The 25,223-nt window shown below is 39.1% G+C and overlaps 2 protein-coding genes across 2 annotated transcripts; both read right to left on the bottom strand.

The window, feature by feature from the left end:
* Nucleotides 1-639: 639 nt before the first annotated feature.
* LOC127900599 (uncharacterized) lies at nt 640-2,064 on the bottom strand. The gene is made up of 2 exons (XM_052435759.1): nt 1,903-2,064; nt 640-1,122 (listed from the first exon to the last, which is right to left on the bottom strand). Exons 1-2 carry the CDS (start codon nt 2,062-2,064, stop codon nt 640-642), a joined length of 645 nt encoding a protein of 214 aa, XP_052291719.1.
* An 18,821-nt stretch (nt 2,065-20,885) lies between these two features.
* Nucleotides 20,886-23,074, bottom strand: LOC127900598 (receptor-like protein 9DC3). Its single transcript, XM_052435758.1, has 2 exons — nt 22,455-23,074; nt 20,886-21,966 (listed from the first exon to the last, which is right to left on the bottom strand). Exons 1-2 carry the CDS (start codon nt 23,072-23,074, stop codon nt 20,886-20,888), a joined length of 1,701 nt encoding a protein of 566 aa, XP_052291718.1.
* Between the last annotated feature and the right edge of the window lie 2,149 nt (nt 23,075-25,223).

Below are 25,223 nucleotides of genomic sequence, written 5' to 3'. Positions count from 1 at the left end.
TTTGATTTTGTCTGCTGGTTCCTTAGAGGACCGACCAGGAGTAGACATTTACTTGCCTTAGTAAAATTTTCGTAAAATTTATTGCTGGTCTTTCGTTGACCGAGCAGAAGTAAACACTTACTTGCCTTAGTAGAATTTTCGTAAAATTAGCTACTGGTCTTTTGTTGACCGAGCAAAAGCAGACACTTACTTGCCTTAGTAGAATTTTCATAAAATTAGCTGCTGGTCTTTTGCTGACCGAGCAGAAGTAGGCACTTACTTGCCTTAGTAGAATTTTCGCACAATTAGCTGCTGGTCTTTTGTTGACCGAGCAGAAGCAGACACTTACTTGCCTTAGTAGAATTTTCGTAGAATTAGCTGCTGGTCTTTCGTTGACAGAGCAGCAGCAGGCACTTACTTGCCTTAGTAGAATTTTCACAAAATTAGCTGCTGGTCTTTCGTTGACCGAGCAGAAGCAGGCACTTACTTGCCTTAGTAGAATTCTTTAATGGGCTTGTTAGCAGGGGGATTTCATGTTGAATTCATCTTTATTGAAATTTAAATGTGTTACAGAAATACAGAATATATGCATGTGCAACAAGCCATCATGCATTTAGCAGATATAATTTATCAAAATAAAGATTTAGTATAGCACTTTGCTTACTGGAAATACTTCTTTAAGTGCTCGGCGTTCCACGACCTCTTCACGTCTCGTCCATCCGGGTATGCTAACTTATAAGCTCCTGGTCCAACCGCTCGTATCACCCTATACGGGCCTTCCCATTTTGGGCCAAGAGCACTATGGTTGGGATCCCTAGTGTTTTGATTCACCTTCCTAAGTACCCAATCTCCTGCTCGGAATTGCCTCATGCGTACGTTCTTGTTATAATAACGCATGACCCTTTGTTGACACTGGGCCGCTTTTTGCGAGGCCCCTTCTCTTTTCTCCTCCAGCAAGTCTAGGCTCAAGCAGATTTGTTCTCCATTTTGCTCCTCATTGAAGTATTCCGTCCAGTGTGTTCCTATTCCAATTTCTGCTGGGACTACCGCCTCATGACCAAATACTAAAGCAAACGGAGTTTCCCCTGTAGCAGTTTTGTGAGTTGTCTGGTAAGCCCACAATACCCCTGGTAGCTCGTCAACCTAAGCTCCATTCTTCTCTCCCAGTTTAGTCTTTAGGAGTTTCTTTATCACTTTGTTGGCTGCCTCCACTTGCCCGTTTGCCTGGAGGTGTGCGGGGGTGCAGAACTTCAGGTCCACCCCTAAGTTCCGGTAAAATTCTCTGAAATTATTGTTGTCAAATTGCCTCCCATTGTCTGCAATGATGACATAGGGGATCCCGTATCTGCAGATGATATTCTTCTAAATAAAATCCGTCGTCTTTCTCTTCGTAATTTGGCTGAGGACTCCCACTTCTACCCACTTGGTGAAGTAGTCTATTGCCACAATCGCATGTGTTGCCGCTCCTCGGCCTTTAGGTAATGGACCGATCAGGTCGATTCTCCATTGGGCAAAAGGCCATGGGGATGTCATTGTGGTCAGCTTTTCTGGGGGTTGTGCAGGAACCTCAGAAAAGATTTGGCATGTTTTACAGTTCTTTGCCATCTTTTTTACATCCTGGTGCATGGTTGGCCAGAAGTATCCTTACCGGAGTGCCTTGAAGGATAGAGTTCTTGCTCCCGAGTGATTGCCACATATTCCTTCATGAATCTCCCTTAGTACATAATCTGCCTCCTCATCATCCAAACATCGTAAAAGGGGCAAAGTGAATCATCGGCGGTAGAGCACCCCATCGAGTAGTGTGTACCTCGCTGCTCGACATTTTAACTTTCTTGCTTGCCTTTTGTCCTCCGGTAAAATGCCATCGCGGATGTATGCAAGAATCGGGTCCATCCAGGATTCTTCAGTGCTTACTCTCATTACCTCTACTTCCTCTCCTATACTCGGCGAGGTTCTCACCTCTAGTGGAACTGACTTAGATAATTTAGAATCTACAGTTGCAGCCATCCTAGCCAACATGTCAGCTCGGTAATTTTCATTCCGGGATATTTGCTTCACCTCTACCTTACTTAAGAGTTCAACCATTTACTTCGCCTTCTTCAAATAAAGCCCCAATTTCTCTTCTCTTACTTGGAATTGATCGCTGAGTTGATTACATACTAGTTGGGAATCTGCTCGGATTTCTACTCTTTCTGCCCGTAGTGCATGTGCAAGATCGAGCCCAGTAATGAAGGCCTCATATTCAGCTTGGTTGTTCGTAAGCTAGAACTCAAACTTTACAGCGTAGGATACCTCGATACCTTTTGGGCTTCGTATTATAACTCATGCCCCGGATCCTTGTTCACTACGTGACCCATCAACCATTACCAGCCATACCCCCTTTGGATCCTCTTGTTCTGCTGGTTGTTCCTCTTGGACCTCTTCCCCTGATTCAACACGGTCAACCATAAAATCAGCTAGGGTTTGGGCCTTGATTGCTCCTCGGGGCCTGTAGGATAAGTCGAATTCGCTCAGCTCCACGGACTACTTCACTAACCGCCCTGATGCATATGGTTTTTGGAGCATTTACCGAAGAGGCTGGTCAGTCATCACAATTATCGGGTGGGCCTGAAAATATGATCGCAGTTTTCGTGCTGCCGTTATTAAAGCCATTGCCCATTTCTCCATCAATGGGTACCTAATTTATGCGTCTACCAGGGCTTTACTAGTGTAATACACGGGGTGTTGCTTCCCTTCTTCTTCTCGGACTAACACTGAGCTGGTAGCCCATTTTGAGATTGCTAAGTACAAAAACAGCTGGTCACCTTCTCTCGGAGTTGATAGTAACGGGGCATGGGCCAGATATTCCTTTAGTTGCCCAAACGCCTCCTCACATTCTGATGTCCACTCTATTTTCTTCCCTTTATTTATGATTTAGAAGAAATGGTGGCATTTATCCGCGGCCCGCGAGATGAATCGGTTCAATGCTGCCAATTTCCCTGTAAGACTCTACACCTCCTTAACTGTTCGTGGAGATCTCATTTCTGTTACCGCCCGTATTTTTTTCGGGTTGGCCTCAATCCCTCGGTGGCTCACCAGGAATCCCAAAAATTTACCCGAGCTGATCCCAAATGCACATTTCTCCGGGTTTAGCTTCATTTCATACTTCCTCAGCAATTCAAAGGTTTCTTCCAAGTGTTTCACGTGATCCCTCGGTTCTTTGGACTTTGTGATCATATCGTCCACATATACCTCCATAGTATGACCGATCAAGGGTTTGAAGATCTTATTCACCAACCTTTGATAGGTAGCTCCTGCATTTTTCAGGCCAAAAGGCATCACCCTGTAGCAAAACAAACCCATGTTAGTTATAAAAGTGGTGTTTTTCTCATCCTGTTCGTCCATGGGTATCTGGTTGTATCCCGAAAAGGCATCCATGAAGCTGAGCAGACTGTGACCCGCTGTTGAGTCCACCAATTGATCTATCTTTGGTAGGGAAAAACTATCCTTCGGGCATGCCTTATTAAGATCTGTGAAATCCACACACATTCTCCATTTTCCGCTGGCCTTCTTTACCAGTACTACATTGGAAATCCACTATGGGTACTTGGCCTCCCTTATAAATCCTACTTTCAACAGCTTCTCCACCTCTGCGTTTATGGCCTCGTACCTTTCCTGGTTAAAGCATCTCCTCTTCTGCCTCACCGGCCTCGCCCCCTTCTTGATTGTCAACTTGTGGCAAGCTACCCCGCGATCAATTCCTGGCATGTCCTCGTGAGACCAGGCGAATATATCTGTATGAGACTGTAGGCACTTTACCAGCTTGCCTTTTACTGCTCCGACCAATCCTGATCCGAACCTAACCACTCTGCTCGGGTTGTTTTTATTTACCACAATCTCTTCTAGCTTCTCAACAGGTTCTTGGCGACCCTTTTTAGAATCTCCTCGGTTATCTAGAGAAGTAACCTGTAATGTCTCCTTGGCTGTTGTAGCATAACAACTCATTGCCATCATCTGGTCGCCTTTTACTACACCAACCATTCCGTTCACTTTGTACTTCAGTGCCAAGTAATGCGTGGATATGACGCATTGGCTTATCCTCATAAATGGTCTTCCCAATATCATCTGGTAAGGGCTTCTCTCCTCTACCACGACAAAGTCCAGCATCATCGTTCTTTCAAACAGCCTTGTCCCCACATTAATCGGGAGTTCGATGATCCCCATGGGAGTTAACCGTCCCCCTCCAAATCCCTTTAAGGATGTATTCGTCCGTTCCAATTTCAAGTCTGCAATCCCCATATCATCTAGGGCCAATTTAAACAGGATGTCAACCGAGCTACCGTGTCTACCAGTATTCGTCGTAATTCTATACCAGCCATCATTGCTTTAATCACCAGTGCATCCTCATGAGGATATAAAATACCCTCTTCATCGTCATCTGTCCACATAATGGGAACTTGTCGTACTTTTGCCTTCTTGGCTGCTGGCAAATTGAAAAGCACTTCTTTGCTGGTCATGGCGTATCTCCCATAGTTCTTCCGTGCCCTGTTCGAATCCCCAGCCAAGGTTGGCCCTCCTGCTATCACACGGATAGTCGGCTGTTCACGTTCCAGGCCCCTCTCACCTCCTTCATCCCGAGTGTACTGTGATTCAATGACGGGGGACACCCCGTCTACATATTCATCCAAATAACGATTTCTCACCAAATCTTCCACCTGAATCTTTAAGTCACGACATTGGCTGATAGTGTGACCGTGAGTGTCGTGGAATTTACAGAATTTGCTCTTATCCCGTCGGTGAGCAGGTTTTGTTATAGGGGCTGGGGGGTATAATAGGCCTCGTCCCTCGATTCTCTCATACAACTCCTCCATAGGGACTTTTAACGGGGTCAGCTGGACTGCTCGGCTATCATGAATATCGTCCCAAGTAGATATTGAAGGTAGTTGACCTAATCGTCCCGTTCTGAAGTTGGCTGTATGTAGTGCTCTGGGAGCGTTGTGATAAGGATGGTTAGCCAACTGCCGGAATTCTCGTTGCCGCTCTAGGAATGGGGGGCGCGGGGGCTGAGCCCGATTCTGTTTGACCTGTTACGGTCTCTGAGCCATGGGGTAAGGGCGAGACCGAGCTGATACTGCATCCATCATTGAGGACTCCCCAGCTCGCTTTCCCGACCCGCTCCCACTTGGGGTTCTCATTTCCTTTCGCCTCAGCTCCTCCAGCTGTTCACTCTTTATCCTTGCCAATTTTTCTTCTTCGATTTCAATGTCTCTCTTTGCCTGCTCATACCCTACTGAATAATTCTGCACCAGGGGACTTCTCAGATTATACCATAGCCGGCCTATCCTCACACCCTCCTTTAATCCCCTCAACGCTTGCGGGTGATTGAAAGCTCCCAAATCAAGCGTGGCTCGGTGGTATCGCTTTACAAAATCTCGAAGGGGTTCTTGTTCCTCCTGCTTCATCCTCATTAGTTCCATCATATCATCCTCTGGGGCCACTGCTCCTCGGAACTGTTCAGCTAACTCTTGGCATATCTGCTCGTATCCTCTGATACTTCCTCGTGACAGCTTGCGGTACCATTCTCGGGCTCGTCCCTCCAGTGTCAATGGGAACACCCTACACCTCTGAGCTGATGTTAACCCCTGAACACCTGTTATGTTGTTGAAACATTCAATATGCACCAATGGATCACTTCGCCCGGAGTATTTGAGGTCGGGGAAGCGGAAATCTCTTGGGATTATAGTACCCATGATCTCAGTTGATAGTGGAGATTCTTCATCTAGCATTATCCTCCAACTCGGGGGCTTCCTCTTGCCCTGTATCTCCTCTGTCACTTGTGCTAATCTGCGCACCTCTCCGTCCAATTCTACAGCACGGTCAGGATCACGCGCAGCTATCTGATCTCGCTCTTGCTCAGCATTTTGCAACCGTTGTCTGAGCTCTCCTTCCTCAACACTGGCTCCTCGGCCATCAGCTTCCAATACCCGTCCGGGGCGAGGTTGGTCCCTTACTTCATCTACTCGTTCTCTTGGAACCCGACCAGTGCTTCTGTGGGGATGCACCCCATCAGGTTGGTCTGCCAGCGGAGGGATTTCCTCGACTTTACGCCTCCGGAGGCTGGGTTATGCTCCAACATCATCTCTCCCCACGGGGGTTTCACAATCCCTTCTCCGCTCATCCCTCAGCTCATACAGTATGGTCGCGAGAGTCTCCATTTGTTTCTCCATCCGCTCCAATCGATCTTGCATCATCCTCTCCTGGGCTTCATTTGCAATTTCCCGAAGAGTGATTGTCTCCACAGCTTCGTTATCCTCCCTCAAAGCGTCATTCCTTGGCACATCCATGTCTAATCGTTCGCTGCTTCTCCGGTAACTACTAATTCGGTGGTAGCTTTTTATCCAGTTCCCCACAGACGGCACCAAAATATTGATGCTGAAATCGGCTCGCCCTTTGCCCGACCAGATTTTTGCACCAACGTTTTCAATATCAATAATGAAAATATCAATTCTTTTTTGCTTCGACGATTGCTCCGGCCACTGAAGTTGGAATTGTCCCTCTGTTTCTCACTAAACCTGCGTTCACAAAAATGGATCAGAGACGCCGGTGGTTTTGCCGGCGTAAACCCTCCGATGCCTAAGTTAGCACAAGGTGTCTACGGGAAAACGGTGCAATTAAGGTTCAAATAATTGCTTAGAATTGGCTCACTCTCGGTATTGAAAAGTGTCTGGATACAATTTGGCAGAGTTTTCCCTTCTCTCAGTTTTTTCTCCCCTTTCTTCATCGATTTCTTTTTCTTTTATAGCCGCTGTCCCACATTCCTGTTTAGCCTTTATCCCTCCTTTTTCGGGTGGTGGCAGCCCCTCATGGGACTCTAACTGCTACTTATGGGCAAACGTGGGATCTCGCGTCTCCCGCAACGGTTCTGGGAAAAGCGCAACTACCGTGATTCTGTGGCTGTTGTTCTTCAAGTGCAGAGTAATCAGCTCAGTGCTAAAGTTTCCAAGACACGGGGGAATTGTTCCGCTCAAATTGTTGTCAGATAAGGAAAGATATTGAAGGAAACTCAAGCTGCAAATAGATGGAGGGATCCGTCCAGACAATTTATTGTTTGAAACTAAGAAGACTTCAGTTGAAGGTGGTGGAACCAGAATTGATCCTTGGATTCTGTTGTTTCTCATATCAAGGGTGGTGATATTCATCCATGGATGTAGCTCTATATGTGTCAAAAAATTGTTGGAAAGAACAAGGACAGTCAAACTCTTGCATCCTTGAGAACCATATTTCGAAATCCGACCATGAATTCTGCTGTTAGAGAGCTCTAAGACTCTTAAATTTTCTGAGTTTCTCAAGAAACTTGGAAACTCACTGACATTGCAATTAGAGAAACGCAAAATCTTAAGGCTAGGTAAGGAATATTCGATAAAGATATTGGCAGAAGAGGTAAATGAGAGTAGGCTGTTATTTGAAAGATCAAGAAATTGAAGCTTTTGTAAGTTTGAGAACTGGTCAAATCTGATTGCGCCACCAAATCATTTGATGAAAGATCGAGAATAGTGAGGTTCACTAATTGAAAGATGGAATTAGGAATTGTACCACGGATCTCATTTTCTTCCAAACGAACATCCCGTAGTGAATTAGGCCACTGGAATGGATCAATAGGACCATTGAGCTTGTTCCATGCAAGGTTTATAGAAATCAAAGAAGGCAGAGTGAACAACCAAGATGGTACTCTGCCTTCGAAATAGTTTCCAGAAAGGTCTAAAGTGGTTAAATAAGACAATTCACTTACATGATAAGGCAGTTGGCCTGTAAAATGATTTGATGCGAACACAATTTCAGTAGCTCTGGTAAGGTTTCCGATTGATGTTAGAATTGACCCAGTGAAATTGCAGAATCCAATATGTAAAACCTTCAAGAAAAATAGATTTCCAATTGAATATGGTATTTCGCCTAAAAAAATACTGAGAGAAATATCCAACTTCCTAAGAGAACTATTCCAATTAGACTTTGGGAGATAACCTGTGAGTTGACGGTTTAGTTTTAAATTGAGTATTTGAAGATTTGGAAAACGAAAAATGTCGTCTGGGAAATTTCCTTCCATCGCAGTATCACCCATATCGAGATCCGTCATTGTTGAAGACAAGTTTAATAGAGAAAAGGGTTTGATCAAAGACATGTTTGTCTTTCCGAGATGTAGAAGGCTTCATTTGTAAGGTTACTCGCAAGCAAATCAAAAGTTTTTTGTTCGATTGTCAAGACGCAGAAGGAAAGGACAAGATGAGTTAGTTTGGACAAGTGGGACATTTCATACGGGACTAGACCACCGAAATGTTAGGAAATTGGTGGGTGAAGCAGGACCGCAGCTAAAATGAAATTGAAAATAAAATAAAGAACAAGCACAATAGAGGACACCAGAAATTACGTGGTTCGGCTTTTAGCCTACGTCCACGGGCGAAGACAGAAAGAAATATTATACTAGTGAAAAGGAGTTACAAGTATTGTAGTATTTTAGCTCACTACCCAAAACCCCAATACACCCAAACTCTCAAATCACTAAGCACACAAAATTCTTTGCTCTTGCAAGAATCACTTCTCACAACTCTCAATTCTCTCTACAAAATTGGATCTCAAGATTGGAATGAAAAATGAGGGTGGGAAGCCCTCTTTATATAGCCAAAATTTTGGCTCTTTTTTTTTTTTTTTTTATTGGAGTCATTCAACACGGCACCACCAACAATGGCGGGCCGTGTTGAATGTTGAATGGTTGGCACCGGCCATCTAGATGGCCGGCGCCAGCCATGACTTTCAACATTCTCCCACTTGGAGATTTGATTGAGGACCAATCAATCTCCACACCATCCTTTCTGCTTCGCCATAGTCATGTTGCCTACGTTGCTGCTAGGCCACAGGAGGATCTACTCCAGACAAACTTATCAGTATTTATCGACTTGGTCAAAACATCTGCTAGGTTCTCCTTCGTATGGATTTTCTGTAAATCCACACTTCCATCTTCCACTACTTCACGAACGAAGTGATACTGGACTCCTATGTGCTTTGTCCTGGAATGAAAGGCTGGATTCCTTGCAATGTGCAAGGCACTCTGACTGTCACAAAACACAGGAATTTTCTGTTGTTTGTGCCCAAGCTCCTCCAATAATCTTTGTATCCAAATAGCTTCCTTGCAAGCTTGTGTAGCTGCCATGTACTCTGCTTCTGTTGTAGATAAAGCCACAACGGTCTGCAGTTTAGAAACCCAGCTTACAGCTGCTCCCGCAAGTGTAAACACATAACCAGTAGTGGATTTCCTTTTATCAAGATCTCCAGCAAAATCTGAATCCACATAGCCTCTGACAGTAAACTCTGATCCTCCATAACATAATGCAACATTTGAGGTTCCTCTGATGTATCTCAGAATCCTCTTCACAGCTATCCAATGCTCTCCACCAGGATTCGCCATGTATCGACTGACTGCTCCCACTGCTTGTGCAATGTCCGGTCTTGTGCATATCATAGCGAACATCAAACTTCCCACTGCTGATGCATACGGTACTCGAGACATCTCCTTCCTCTCCGCTTCATTGCTAGGACACATACTTGAGGATAATTTGAAATTAACAGGAAGTGGGGTAGAAATTGACTTACAATCTTGCATGTTGAAGCGCCGCAAGATTTTCTTCAAATAATTCTTCTGTGAGAGCCAAATCTTCCTGTTATTTCTGTCTCGGTGAATTTGCATCCCTAGAATCTTGTTTGCTGGTCCCAAGTCCTTCATTTCAAACTCCCTAGCCAACTGTGCCTTCAATTCTTGGATTCGATCTTTGTTGGGACCTGCTACCAACATGTCATCCACATACAACAGCAAAATGATGAAATCATTATCTTCAAACCTCTTGTAATATGCACAATGGTCTGAACTGAGTCTGTTGTATCCAAGGCTCATAATGAAGGAATCAAATCTCTTATACCAACACCTCGGCGCCTGTTTGAGACCGTATAGAGATTTGTTCAACCTGCAAACCAAGTTCTCCTTTCCTGTTTCTGCAAAACCTTCTGGTTGGAGCATATATATTTCTTCTTCAAGTTCTCCATGAAGAAATGCAGTTTTCACATCTAACTGCTCTAGATGTAGGTCAAATGTGGCACACATTGCCAAAACTATTCTGACTGTTGTGAGTCGAACCACCGGAGAAAATATCTCGTTGAAGTCAATACCTTCTTTCTGAGCATATCCTTTCACTACCAGTCTCGCACGATACCGCTCCACTTGGTCATTGCCATCACGTTTGATCTTGTAGACCCATTTGTTTCCAATGGCTTTTCTTCCGTGTGGTAGTGGTACAAGTTCCCATGTCTTGTTCTTGTGTAGAGCTTCAATTTCTTCCTGCATTGCTGTCATCCACAAAGCAACATCTAAGCTGTTTAAAGCTTCATGGAAAGTTGAAGGCTCTCCATCCTCTGTTAGAAGACAGTATGCAACGTTGATCTCTGTGACATATTCCGAGTGCCACGTTGGCGGTCGTCTCTCACGAGTTGACCGACGAACTTCTGGAGCCTCGGACTCGACTGGTTCTTGTTCCTCGTGCTCTGGTGCTGCTTCAGAAGAATCTGAATTTTCTGGATTATTTTCGACATATACTGGCACAGTCTCAGACTTTTCTTTTACAGTGCCATCATCTCCATCTTTTCTTTGCAGTTGATCTTCTACAAAGATAACATCTCTGCTGATGACGATCTTATGGGCAGTGGGGTCCCACAGACGATACCCCTTTACTCCATCAGCATACCCCAAGAAGATACATTTTCTAGATTTTGGATCCAGCTTTGTTCTTTCTTGGGCATTGTACATCACGTACACAGGACATCCAAATGCATGTAGGTAGGAATAATCAGCTGGCTTTCCAGTCCACATCTCCATCGCTGTCTTCAGCCCAATAGCTGTAGATGGCGATCGATTTACTATATAACAGGCAGTTTTGGCTGCTTCTGCCCAGAATGAATTAGGTAGACCAGCAGTCCTCAACATAGCTCTTATTCTTTCTGTAAGAGTTCTGTTCATCCGTTCTGCCACTCCATTTTGTTGAGGAGTGTATGCCACCGTGAACTGTCTCTGAATACCTTCTTGCTTACAGAAAGCAAGAAACTCGCTGTCTGTATATTCTCCACCATTATCTGTCCTCAAGCACTTGATCTTTTTACCAGATTCAAGTTCCACCCACGCTTTGTATTCTTTAAACACAGGAAATACATCTGACTTTTTCTTAATTGGATACACCCAACATCTTCTGGAATAATCATCAATGAAAGTCACCATGTACTTTGCACCTCCCATGGATATATCCGGTGATTCCCAAACATCAGAATGAATCAAGTCGAGAATGCATTTACTTCTAGCAATAGATCTACTGAATTTTAATCTATGCTGCTTACTTGTAACACAATGCTCGCAAAATGGTAAACTTACCGATTTGAGCCCTGGAAGCAATTTTCGCTCAGAGAGAATCTTCAAACCTTGTTCCGACATGTGGCCAAGTTTGAGATGCCACATCATCGTTGACTCTTCTCCATTTGATGCGACACACGCATCAGCCTCCTGTAGTGTTTCTCCTTTAAGCATGAATAGATTAGCACCGATCTTTTCTGCCTTCATCAATACAAGCGCGCCTTTAACGATCTTCATAATTCCATTCTCCACATGAGTTTTGTACCCATGACTATCCATTTGTCCCAAAGACAATAGATTTTTCTTCAGGCCGTTGACATGTCGTACCTCTCCAATTGTGCGAATTGTACCATCAAACATTTTTATTTTGATAGTACCAATACCAGCGATCTCCAAGGCATGATCGTTACCCATATATACAGATCCTCCTGAGATAGGTTCATATGTGTGGAACCATTCTCTCCTAGAGGTCATGTGCCAGGTAGCTCCTGAGTCTATAAGCCAGACATCAGAAAGTCGTTTTCTGCCTTCTGAAACAATTGTTGCCTCGCTGTAGAGTATTTCGCCATCATCCGAGGTACTTGCTACACACCCCTGAGCATTTGATGACTCAGGTTCTTTACCCTCTCTTCTCTTCTGATTACTCCAACACTCCTTTTTGACGTGCCCTTTCTTGCCACAATTGTAGCATTTAACATTCTTCTTACTTCTAGATTTTGATCTACCATGATTTTGACTCCCACTGGGGCCACGTTCCGTTGATCTCCCTCTCGTCACCGATAGCGCCTCCGCTTGCTGCGAACTTGCTTGTCTATTTTCCTTATTTTTCCGCCTGCTCTCCTCATTTAGTACGGAGGCTGCAACATCGTCGAAAACTAGACTGTCCACTGGATTGTTGTTCGTCAGGTTGATGATGAGTTGATCATACGAATCTGGTAGACTTTGAAGTAGAAGCTCTGCACGTTCATTTTCCTCTATATTATGACCCAACGTTGTAAGTTGTGAAAATAAAGTCTTCAAGGTGTTGATGTGGTCGGTCACCATTGTAGATTCCGCCATTCGAAGAGTATAGAGTTTCCTCTTCAAGAAGATTTTGTTGTGTAGTGACTTGGCCTCGTACAATTTTGTGAGAGTATCCCAAATTTCCTTCGCCGTATTTTTCTCTGCCACACTGGATAATACTCCATCCGCAAGTGCCAAGTGTAGATCAGAAATGGCGTTGCTGTCTACCTCGTTCCACTTGTCATCAGTTATCTCCATGGGCCTTTCTCCAATTGCTGCCAAACAATTATTTTTCCTCAATACAGCTTTCATCTTCATTTTCCACAACGAAAAATTATTTCCGTTAAACTTCTCAATTTCATACTTTGCCGCCATTTTGTTGATAAATACCGCACACAAGTTAGTGTACCACCTTGAATAGTTGTGAGTATGTGTGAGAATGCACACCAGGAAAGTTCCCAGGAAAGACTGGAGGGGTCACAATGGTCCCACTTAAAACCCAGACTCCTTAAGCTCTTATCGCCTTTGTGACAGAACTTTCCTAGACATGTACAGAACCACACAGTTGTTTTACTCACACCACTATTCCCTGCTTTGCACCGCAAAATTCTTGGATCGCTTCCACCGTTTCACGTGAATAGTACCGTATACATAAATAGTACCGTACACCGTATACGTGAATAGTGCCGTACACCGTATACGTGAATAGTGCCGTACTCTGTATACGTGAATAGTGCCGTACTCCGTATACGTGAATAGTATCGTATACGTGAATAGTGTCGTATACCGTATACGTGAGTAGTGCTGTACGCCGTATACGTGAATAGTGCCGTACGCGGTATACGTGAATAGTTCCCGACTCCAAAAATAAATACAACCAATAGCTCTGATACCACTGTTAGGAAATTGGTGGGTGAAGCAGGACCGCAGCTAAAATGAAATTGAAAATAAAATAAAGAACAAGCACAATAGAGGACACCAGAAATTACGTGGTTCGGCTTTTAGCCTACGTCCACGGGCGAAGACAGAAAGAAATATTATACTAGTGAAAAGGAGTTACAAGTATTGTAGTATTTTAGCTCACTACCCAAAACCCCAATACACCCAAACTCTCAAATCACTAAGCACACAAAATTCTTTGCTCTTGCAAGAATCACTTCTCACAACTCTCAATTCTCTCTACAAAATTGGATCTCAAGATTGGAATGAAAAATGAGGGTGGGAAGCCCTCTTTATATAGCCAAAATTTTGGCTCTTTTTTTTTTTTTTTTTATTGGAGTCATTCAACACGGCACCACCAACAATGGCGGGCCGTGTTGAATGTTGAATGGTTGGCACCGGCCATCTAGATGGCCGGCGCCAGCCATGACTTTCAACACGAAATTGGAAGCCGAGAGGTTAAGATACGTCAATTCCTTCAGCCATCCAAACTCCGGAGAGAGTTGAGAACCGAGGAAATTGCTATAAGCAAGGTTGAGGGATTGGAGATGTGAAAGATGAAAGAGGGTGCTATTGTCATCGATGGTACCTACAAGCCAACTGCAGCTGCTATAAAGGTCGAGGCCAACCACGTTTCCAGTCACATTATCACACGTTACTCCATCCCATGAGCAACAATCGGTACCCTCCGTCCAAGAGTTCGTCTTAGGAGAAGAATTTTCTTCATTGCAAAAAGAGTAATTCGCTGATCTGACGTAAGTGTTATTTTTAAATTGAAGCAAAGCCAAACTTTGTTCGGGAGGGCAGGAATGAGTTGTTTTAAAAGAAAAGTGATGGAAAGGTGATGAACAATCAACTTGAAAACTATAACCAAGCAAAAGGAAGTAGAAGAATAAGAGAGTGCAGGAGACTTTGTTATAATGCCATATGAACCTCTCCATGGTTTCTAAGAATTAATGCAAAGAAACGAGACAAGGACTGTATCTTTAGCTTTTATGTTTCATTTCCGGGGCGGGCGTGTTGCTAGTTGGTCAAAGATTGATTCAAATGATACATTTAACATTTTCTGAAATGCATGAAATGGAATGCAATGGACAAAAAAAAAAATTCCATGAAATGCATTATCCTCCAAATGACGTGAAAGAAAGCATACGATGGAATAAATACGAGAGACGGCCGCGGCTGAGTTTCAAGAATTATCTTTCAGCTGGCCAATATCATTTGTTGACTGAAATCCAACGAATGCAAGGATTAATGGGAAAAACAGAAAAAAGTAGTGGATAACCGGATGAACGGATTAAGTTCCATTTTTTTTTTAATTCTGTTACTAAAAGGTGTTCACATTAATGGTTTTGTTTTTTACCTTGTTTCACAGTATGGACTTAAAAGAGCAATCTCGATTCAAGCAAATCCAAAGAGTAGGATATTTTTATATTTGACATTACATATCATATGGACAAGTATGTAATGGTGCGTTTACTTTAAAATTGGGAAAATTGAAATTCAGAATCAAAATAATTGAGAGTATTTACTAATTAAAAGAGAAGGCGGAATGAAAATCAAGTATGTGGAATCCACAAATTTTGTAATTTGAGAATAGGAACTTGATTCTCAAGGGGATTGAGAATGAAATTCTCGTTCCCAGAACTACTATTTTACTCCCATTAAATTTTCATAATCTCCAAATTACCTCAACCAAGTACTATTTCTTTTACATCTTGATCCTTACAAAATTTATGAAAATGCTTAGAAAATTTGTGATATTTACAAATATATCCCTCAGTATTTATTATTATTAATATTATTAAGGTTTTGCTAAGTTACAATTAATATAACTTACAGCCCAACTAAAATAATGCAAAAATCAGGTGGGTTCCACTACCATTTTAATCATTTATGCATATTTTAGGTGAATGTAAGTTTTATTAATTATCATTAGAATCATTGTATTTATTACTGTTAACATTATTATTATTATTATTCATTTTTTATTATTTTTATTCTTGTTATTGTTATTTTTATAATAGATGCAAATAATACTAAGTGCAACAATTAACAAAGAATATATTAATAACTTATAACAGTTTATTTTAATTTTAATATAAAATAAACACATGAATGAGAGTACAGTTCATTCCAATTTCGATTCCTATATTTTAAGTAAACAACTTATTTTGATTACTTTTTTAATTTCAACACAATCCGATTATCAATTAATGAATACATCATGAAAATATATCCTCTATTTATAAATAAAAAAACCTCAGTTATGGTTGGAGATTAGATCTAAAGTCGCTCGTTCAATCCCAAGACAATGGTAACTATGCATCTTGTAAATAATTTATGTTTCATGTCCTTTGTTAGCACGTGATTTTGTTAGAGATTTGGTTTAATCTTCGTTGTGAACCGTTTTTGATATTTGTTCCGATTTTATTTTATTCTCACGTGACATTTAATGAAATCACTTGAGTGCGTTGCACTTATCCACCGGTCGATGGCCTTGTTTCCGTTACGAATCAAAGTGTTATCAGGACACTTTTATTATTTCCGTCTGATATCAAATTAACGACACATGACGCAATTTAGGTGGTTTGATGTTATTGCTGCTATTAAGGTCAGTAGGCAGTCGTCAAATGTAAGAGCATCTCTAAAAGGGTTTTTAAATTTTACTCTTCAAATTTCAATTTGCTTACTGATGTGACAAATAAGTGTATAGAAAAATATAATTCCCTCCAAAAGACTCACCAAATAAGAATAAATTAATATTATTTTAATCAAATCTTTTTCACTATCAAATTGAATTGTCATTATATTTTTTAAAAGAAACATAAATAATAATTATTGCAGTCTTATCTTTTCAATAAATAATAAAAAAATATTAATAGAAGAGGGAGAAACTCACTCGACAATATTGAAGAGTGAGAAACAAATCTTATTTGAAGAATATAAATTAACGTGTCTTTTGGAGTGTTAAATATTGATATGGCTCTTCAAATAAGAAGTAGAATCTTATTTGAAGAGTCTTTTGGAGATGATCTAACATATGCACTCTTTCTTTTTAATCTTATATTTTCATGGGCCAAAGGCTTTTGGCTAATAAAAACGAAGCGCATTTCTTTTATGTGTATTAGGCATTTAAAAAAAAAAAGATATTCACTTCAACTTTGTCTTCTTCTCAAAAATATTATAAAAATTTTAGTTTATTTAAAATTTTACCCCAAATTTATAATTTGTATCATCCGTCAACCAAAACATCAAAACATTTACTTTGTTATGTTGTTTAACAAATTCTAAGTACAAAGTACATCTTACCCTTGAATTTTGAGAAATTATCAATCATTCACCAAAACGTTAACTGCCGTTTATATAACCAATATTCAACTAAATACACTTAACACTCTAATTTCTTCTTTAATTGAAAAAAATCTAATTTATCTTCTCAATTATCTTTACAAATTTGAATATCAAACTTAATCTAGAAATTACCCTAAACCCTAATTCATAAACACCTAATCAATCCAACACTTAAATTTGATTTCATAAACACCCAATCAAACGTAATTTATAGTATCATAGACATCATTTGTTAACATATATGTTTTCATAATGTTGATTTTGATGATAACAAACAAGATTAAGAATGATAAATCTTTTAAGCTCAAATTATTTTTTATACAAATCATTATTTTTACATTATAAAGTTTTTATATTTAATGGAAAAATGATTTTATGAAATTGATTGTTTTTATTCTTTTTAAATAAATCATTATTTTCACATTATAAATGTTTCATATTTAATGGAAAAATGATTTTATGAAATTTGTTGTTTTTCAAGTTATGATTTAATTGAAAGAGTTTTGAAAACTTTGAAATCAACAAGTATTGCTTGAAATTTTGGAGAAGGACTTATTTGAAAAGTGTCATAGTATTTTGGGCTATATCATAATTTCAGAAATTTTTGAGATTAACAAAGCATTATTTAGAAATTCTGAAATTGGACCTATTTGTAAACTTTCATAACGATTTGGGCCATAATATAGTTTTATAAAGTTTTGGGGTCAAACTATAAATTTAGAAAAAAATTTCACTTTAGCAAATAGCTAACCGTTTATTTAAAACGGCTAACCGATAATTTCCAGAAAGTATGTTCTACAAAGAATTGTTAAAATGATGATTCTGGAACATAACAGTGAACCGTTTACTGAAAACGGTTAACCGATTATTTCCAGATTGCTAATCTTGAACCGTTTAGTAAGAACGGTTAAATCAAATTTGTTTTGCAGGTCTCTGGAATTTAACGGTGAAAGGGTAAGCCTAAACGGCTAACCGTTTATTTGAAATTTGGCCCAACGGTAACTTTTGACCAGCCTAAACGGTTAGCCGTTAATGGTTAACGGCGAACCGTTTTTGTGCAGATAGTCTATAACGGCTAGTTTTCAACTCCAACTATAAATAAGCTCAATCCAATTCAAACAAGAGGGAATTCCAACGATCATCATTGAGCAAAATATTGAGAATACAACTTTCATTGAGCTTTAAATTCTTGTATTCATCTCATTCATTCACACATTGAGCTTTCACTTGTGATCAAACACATTGTGTGTGAGAGATTCATTTGTAATCTTTTTTGTAAAATCAAGTTAAAAGATTAAGTGTTGGGATACACTTGGGTTAAGAGATTGGGAATAATCTCTTGTTGTAAAGGTCCATTGACACCTTGGAAGTCAATTGTAAGCGTTTGAAGCCTTGGGAGGCTAGCTTAGTGAAATCCTCAAGCCCAGTGTGCTTGGAGGCGTGGACGTAGGCGGGGATTGCCGAACCACGTAAAAATCCTTGAGTTTGCTTTCTCTTCCCTTACTCATTTATTATTGTGCTTTTATTGAATTTATTGTTTTCGAATTTATTAAGGCATTAGATTAAATTATTGTGTGTTTTGCCTAGGATAATTTTTAAAATCCCAATTCACCCCCCTCTTGGGTTGCCCAGTTAGTATTTCACCATTCCCATTGATCGTTCCTGCTACTACCTCTTCTCTCAACCTCGTGGATAGCTGCAACCACCACAAGACTCCTCATTAGCCGGTCTTCATAGCCCAATGCATACTTTTGTCTATTATAGTAGTTGGCTGAAGGATCTAGTGATGGAGGATGTAGGCGATGAAAGATTTGAACAATTTCTGTGTTGATTTTATAAACTCTAAAATTTTAGACAAAGAGAAGACAAGGAAGAAGATAGTGAGATGTATTTTATTTTATTTTTATTTTACGTCATTGACGAAGGGTTTGATACAAATTCTAGTTAGGGATCAAAATTGTCAGTGGATTTTGTTTTGAAACAAAGAGTTTCCAAGGTTTGATGGGTTTTGATTTTTTTTTTAAATTTATTATTTATGGTGCAAAACCAAAAATGCCTTTGAATTCAAGGTAAAATGGTCATTTGACTTAGATTCTATTAAATTGAAGCTTTAGTGTGGAAAAATAAACAAATTCAAACGTTTATAGTATTTTTGATAACGGAGTAAACTTAAGGCGAATGACTAATAAATACACAAATTCAAACTTTTATGGTATTTTTAATAACAAAGTAAATTTAAGGTAGATGCCCGACATTTTTCTTTTAATTTTTATTTATTGTGTTAGATGTCTAAATTACCCTTTTGACATCATCAATTATAAATAGCAATTAACCGTTTAATGGATGGTTGATACTAGGGGTGGGCGTTCGGTTCAATTTGGGTTACCCGGTGAAACCCAAACGGATTCAAACGGGTTGAAGCCTTTTTTTTTTTTTTAAGATTCAGCTTTTAAATTAAAAATATATATACATTAAACCAAAAAATCCCTAAACAAAAATCTCACTGTCTCACTCCCTTCCCTTCCTTGTTCCTTAAGGATGTTTGGAATATTTGGAATTGAGAGTTTTAAATTACTGAAATGTTATTAAAGGTGATTTGTAGTTGATATTTGTTATTAAGGATGTTTGAAATTGAGATTTATGGATTTTAAGTGATTGTTATCATTTTTGAATTAAATTGTTCCTTAAGGATGTTTGGAATTGAGATTTTTAAATTGTTGAAATGTTATTAAGGATGATTTGTAGTTGATATTTGTTGTTAAGGATGTTTGGAATTGAAATTTTTAGATTTTAAGTGATTGTTGTTAGAATTTTTAGATTAAATTATTCCAACCCATTCTAACCCGAACTAACCCGAATCGAAATTTTAACCCGAATTATCAACCCGATCCGATCCGAATTGCCAACCCAAACCGAACCGAACCGAATTAAATTCCATTCGGTTTGGTTCGGGTTGTCATTTTCAACCCGATTGGGTTCAATTCTCCAACCTGAACGGGTTGAAACCCAAACCGAAACCCGAACAACCTGAACCGAAACCCAAACAACCCGAACCAAAACCCAATTTGCCCACCCCTAGTTGATACAATACAAATTCTAGGTTGGAAAATTGGACAAATTCAAAATTTTATAATATTTTTTTAAAGAGGGTAAATTTAAAGTGGATAACTTATTTAAAAAAGAAGAAGAAGAAGCATTTTTCATTGTTATGGAAAAAGAAGCTATTGGTGAAGAAGAATTGAAATGGGGAAAATTCGAAGGTTAGAGTTTATGAAAAATTAAAGTTTGGGTCTTTTAAAACTTGATTTGATGCGTTATTTTGGAGTGTTTTCAACATTAATTTTATTTAGGAAGACCGTTGAAGGTGAATTTGAAGGTGGAAAGTGTAGAGAGAGAGTGTGTTTTTGGAGTGTAAGAAGTCTATAAATTAAACATAAATGTTCGATTTCTCACCAAAGGAGTAAGATTTCCATCTTTGTATCCATATTTATGTTGAATTTCATGGAACAAAGATAATTTATGGATTTGTGTACTTTATTTGTAATTAGGGTTACCACAGACTGGTCTTTGCTTGTAACGAGCAGAAAAATAAGAAAGGAAAAGGATACAAGTGCCAGAGCAATCTCATGTTGATAATATATTATAACTGTGGACAAAATGGGCGGGAAGTATTTGATAATTGATGTAAATAATAAAGATTAGATTAAGTATATATGAGAAGCTAAATGATATAAGCTAGAAAATATTATTACTAATCTCGGATTGAAAGTGAGTACAAATGAAGCTAACCAATGAATTATAATGATGGGTAGCCAATTAAATGTTGCCACCATTTAAGTCAAACATGTATGGCTGTTCTTTCATGTAGATCTTATCCAAATTACTTGCTCCACTTGACTAACTAATTAAGCGGTTTCACCAAGCCTGGTAGTAAGATAAGCACGGAGCATGTGATTTAAACCGCAAGCATACAAGAAATGGTTTGGTTTCAGTAGATAGCCATACCGTTATTTACACAACCGAAAGAAGGATTTTTAATTAAAAAGCTAATACATAATTTCACATACAATCGTCATACATGACCAATGATTCTGCTACTAAAAAAAAAAAAAAAGCAACTATTACTGAACAGCAAAAACACCTACAACTTAATCTTAGCCTATAGCTTAATTTCAGTTATTTGTATTTTCTTCTACATTCTATCTCTTGGCCTTCGTCTTCTTACCTTCTTCTGCTGATCTCTTTCAACCATCTTCACTAACCATCGTGGTCTCCCTATTGACAATAATATGTATCCAATTGACAATCCAATCACCACTCCAGATGCAAACCCCAGCTTCGCCACTTTCCAGTCAAACCAGCTTGTAGTTTCATCTTCCTCGTGATCAGTAGAAGCCGAAGGAGGTGCTTTTGGCAGCCCGTCATTGCTACATGTTACTGTCAACGGCTCCCCACACAAATGAATATTCCCAATGTAGGAATCATTATCAAATGTATTAAATTGACTGCCTCGAGGAATGCGTCCCCGAAGCCGGTTATATGAAAGATTTAATGATGCAAGGTCTGTAATACCTAATAACTGCTCTGGAATTCTTCCATGAAGCTTGTTGAAAGAGAGGTCCAATGATTCAAGTGCTGTCATAATCCCAAAGGACACCGGAATATTACCTGTCAGGCCATTGTGTGAAAGGTTGAGCACTTTGAGTGATTTAAAATTTCCAAGTACTTCAGGAATCTCTCCATTGAACCGATTGCTTAAAAAATCCATAGCTCTAAATATTATCAAGATCTTGTACAGTAGAACATCCCGTCCTTTCATTGCAACAGTTACAGAATCTTTATAGTAGAAACCACCAATATATTGAGGTCCAAACTCCATTTCCTCCACATTCTTCATTGCTTCCATACTTACAAAGATCGTTCTTGGCAGAAAACCAGTGAATTCATTATGAGAGAGATCAATGATTTGAAGGGCTTGAAAGGTAAACGTACTATTGGACTTGCATAGTGGACCATAGAATCGATTAGATCTCAAGACCAGAATTTTTAGCACCGGAAGATATCCCAACCAACACGGAAATCTGTCACTTATCATGTTGTTCCCCACATTGACAACTTGCAGGACGCTACAATTCGCCAAAGATCTTGGTAATGGCCCTTCCAACTTGTTGCTATTAAGGTCAAGACTCCTTAAAGAACTTGCATTTGCAAATGTATCATGGATGTGACCCTCAAGGCTGTTGTTCTTCAAGTCCAGAATAATCAGCTGAGTGCTAAAGTTTCCAAGACATGAAGGAATCGTTCCACTCAAGTTGTTGTGAGATAAGGAAAATTATTGAAGGGAACTCAAACTGCAAATCGACGGAGGGATCTGTCCGGACAATTTGTTGTTGGAAACTAAGAAGACTTGTGTTGGTGGTGGAACCAGAATTGATCCTTGGATTTTGTTGTTTCGCAGATCAAGAATTGTAATATTCTGCCATGGATGTAACTCTATATGTGTCAGAAAATTGTTGGAAAGATGAAGATCAAATAAACTCTTCCATCCTTCAGAATCATGTTTCGAAATTCGACCATGAATTCTACCATTGGAGAGGTCTAAGCTTGTTAATTTTTCTGAGTTTCTCAAGAAACTTGGGAATTGGTTGACATTGCAATTAGATAAATTCAATTCCTGTAGACTAGGTAAGGAATATTTGATATCCATATTGCTAGAGGAAGTAAATGAGAGTAGGCTGTTAACTTTGAGAACATGTCGAACTTGACAGTGCCACTCAAGTTGTTTGATGTAAGATCGAGATAAGTGAGGTTCACTAGTTGAAAGATGGAACTAGGAATTGTGCCATGTATCTCATTTTTTTGCAATCGAACTTCTTGTAGTGAATTAGGCGACTGGAATGGATTAATAGGACCATTGAGCATGTTATTTGAAAGATCTAGAGAAACCAAAGAAGGCAGAGTGAACAACCAGGTTGGTACCCTGCCTTGTAGAGAGTTTCCAGAAAGGTCTAAAGTGGTTAAATATGACAGTCCACTTACATGATGGGGCAGGTGGCCAGTAAGATGATTTGATACGAACACAATTTCAGTAGCTCTAGTGAGGTTTCCAATTGATGTTGGAATTGACCCGGTGAAACTGCAGCCTTCGATATGTACAATCTCCAATAACAATAGATTTCCAATTGAATCGGGTATTTTACCTCCGAAATTAGTGGAAGAAAGATACAACTTCCTAAGAGGACTACTCCAGTTGGAATTTGGGAGATAACCAGTGAGTTTACTGTTTCCATATAAATAGAGTGCTTGAAGGTTTGGAAGACGAAAAATTTCATCAGGGAAATTTCCTTGTAAACTAGCTCCACTGAGATCGAGAGCCGTCATTTTTGAAAACAAGTTTAGAAGAGAAAAAGATTTGATCAAAGACATGTTTGTTGTTCCGAGATTGAGAAGGCTTAAATTTGTTAGGTTACTCACAACCAAATCAAAAGTTTTTTGTTCGATTGTCAAGAAGTAATTTAGGGAAATTTCAAGATGAGTTAGTTTGGACAAGTGAGAGATTTCATATGGGACTAGACCACCGAAATAAGAAAAAGAGAGGTTAAGATATGTCAATTCCTTTAGCCGTCCAATCTCGGGAGAGATTTGACAACCAACGAAATCGTTAAAAGCAAGGTTGAGAGATTGGAGATGGGAAAGATGGAAGAGGCTGCTATTGTCATCGATGCTGCCTTCAAGCCTACTGCAACTGCTGTCGAGGCCAATCACGTTTCCTGTCAAATTATCACATGTTACCCCATCCCATGAGCAGCAGTTGGTACCCTCTGTCCAAGAATACGTCTTAGGATAAAAAACTTGTTCATTACATGTAGCGTAATACCCAGAACTGAAAAAAAAAGTTTTATTTTTAAATTGAAGCAAAGCTAAACTTTGGTCGGGAGGGCAGAAATGAGTTGTTTTAGGAGATGAGTAATGGAAAGATGATGAACAATCAACTTGAAAATAACCAAACAAACACAAGAAGAAGTAGAAGAAGAAGAGGGCACAGGAGACTTGATTATAATGCCATACGAACCTCTCCGTCATCATTTCTAAGAATCAATACTCAGAAACTTGACAATTAATGTCAAATTGTTAAGAGGCAGATGATAAATGTTAATACAGAGGAGTTCTTATATATAGGCATTTCGTGGACGATATCTTTTGACTTTTGTATTTCACTTCCAGGCATGTTCCAATTTGGTGAATGATTAATATACCTGAAATGCATCAAATTATGAAATGCAATTAATGGACCCAAAAAAAAAAAAGAAAAAAAATTCCATGAAATGCATGATCGTCCAAATGGTGTGAATTAAGCAAGCATGCAATGGACAAAAAAGAAAAAAGAAATCAATAAACGGTACCCATCAATTAATGATGAAGTAAATAGATGTTTTTAAATACGAGAATGTGGAATTTTTAGCTAATAAATTTAATTTTGAAATAGTATAATCAGTGAGTATATACGAGCATCCTTTCAACCGGCTAATTTTCTGAATCCTTTCAGCCGGCCAGTATCATTTTTTAGGATTTGTTGACTGAAATCCAACGGATGGAAGTTACTGGAACCAAAAACAAAATAATAATAAGTAGTGGAGAACCGGACGGAAGGATTAAATTATGGAAAATTCTATGATGCCATGATTAATGCCATAATTATTGTTTACCGTTAGATTAAATTAATGGCACATAATAATTATAATATAATAAAAATTTTATTTAAAAAAAAATAGATTTCAAACCGGTTAACATGTTTTTTACCAGTTAAAATTAAAAAAAAAATTATATTTTTTCAAAATTATTATAACTGATTTATTTAAAATCACTCATTCACGTTAATTAGGGATTACGAGAGGGAAAGAGCAGCCTAGTATTTCTCTACTGTCAACTCGACGTCGTCATTGTACCGCCATTCTATTCCATTAGGTGTTGGTGGAGGGACAGAGACTGTTGCGCAGTGGCCAAGTCGACGAGTCTTAAGTTCCTTAAATTCCGAAACACATAATCCTTTGAGCCGGCCAGTATCATTTTTTAGGATTAGTTGACTGAAATCCAACGGATGGAAGTTACGGAAACCAAAAACAAAATAATAATTAGTGGGCAACCAGATGGAAGGATTAAATTATTATCTATTAATAGTACACCGTCACATACTGTTTTTTTGTTTTCTTGTCACTATTTGTCGTAAAAATAAATTCCAACAATGTCTAAATTATTACTCAAAAAAAATTGATGTAAAAAATCTTCAAGCGAGAAAAATTGTTTGAATTTACCAATTTGTTTTCTTTTTTCCGGATATAGCATTCTCAATAAGACGAATTGCGTATTCGCGAAAATACTCACTCATCAATTAACCTGCAAGAACGTGATAATGCAATTTACACCAAAAATAATCGTTCAAAAAATCTGTACTCCAAGAAATTCAAATCAGTCTCCTCATTGATTTCTCCTTCTTACGCCTCTGCTTCTCTATCTCATTTGGATGTCTAAG

The sequence above is a fragment of the Citrus sinensis genome, chromosome 3, assembly GCF_022201045.2.
Source record: "Citrus sinensis cultivar Valencia sweet orange chromosome 3, DVS_A1.0, whole genome shotgun sequence".
Classification (NCBI taxonomy): Eukaryota; Viridiplantae; Streptophyta; class Magnoliopsida; order Sapindales; family Rutaceae; genus Citrus; species Citrus sinensis.
Note: the sequence above shows the minus strand (reverse complement) of the source record. Positions and strands in the feature narration are given on the sequence as shown.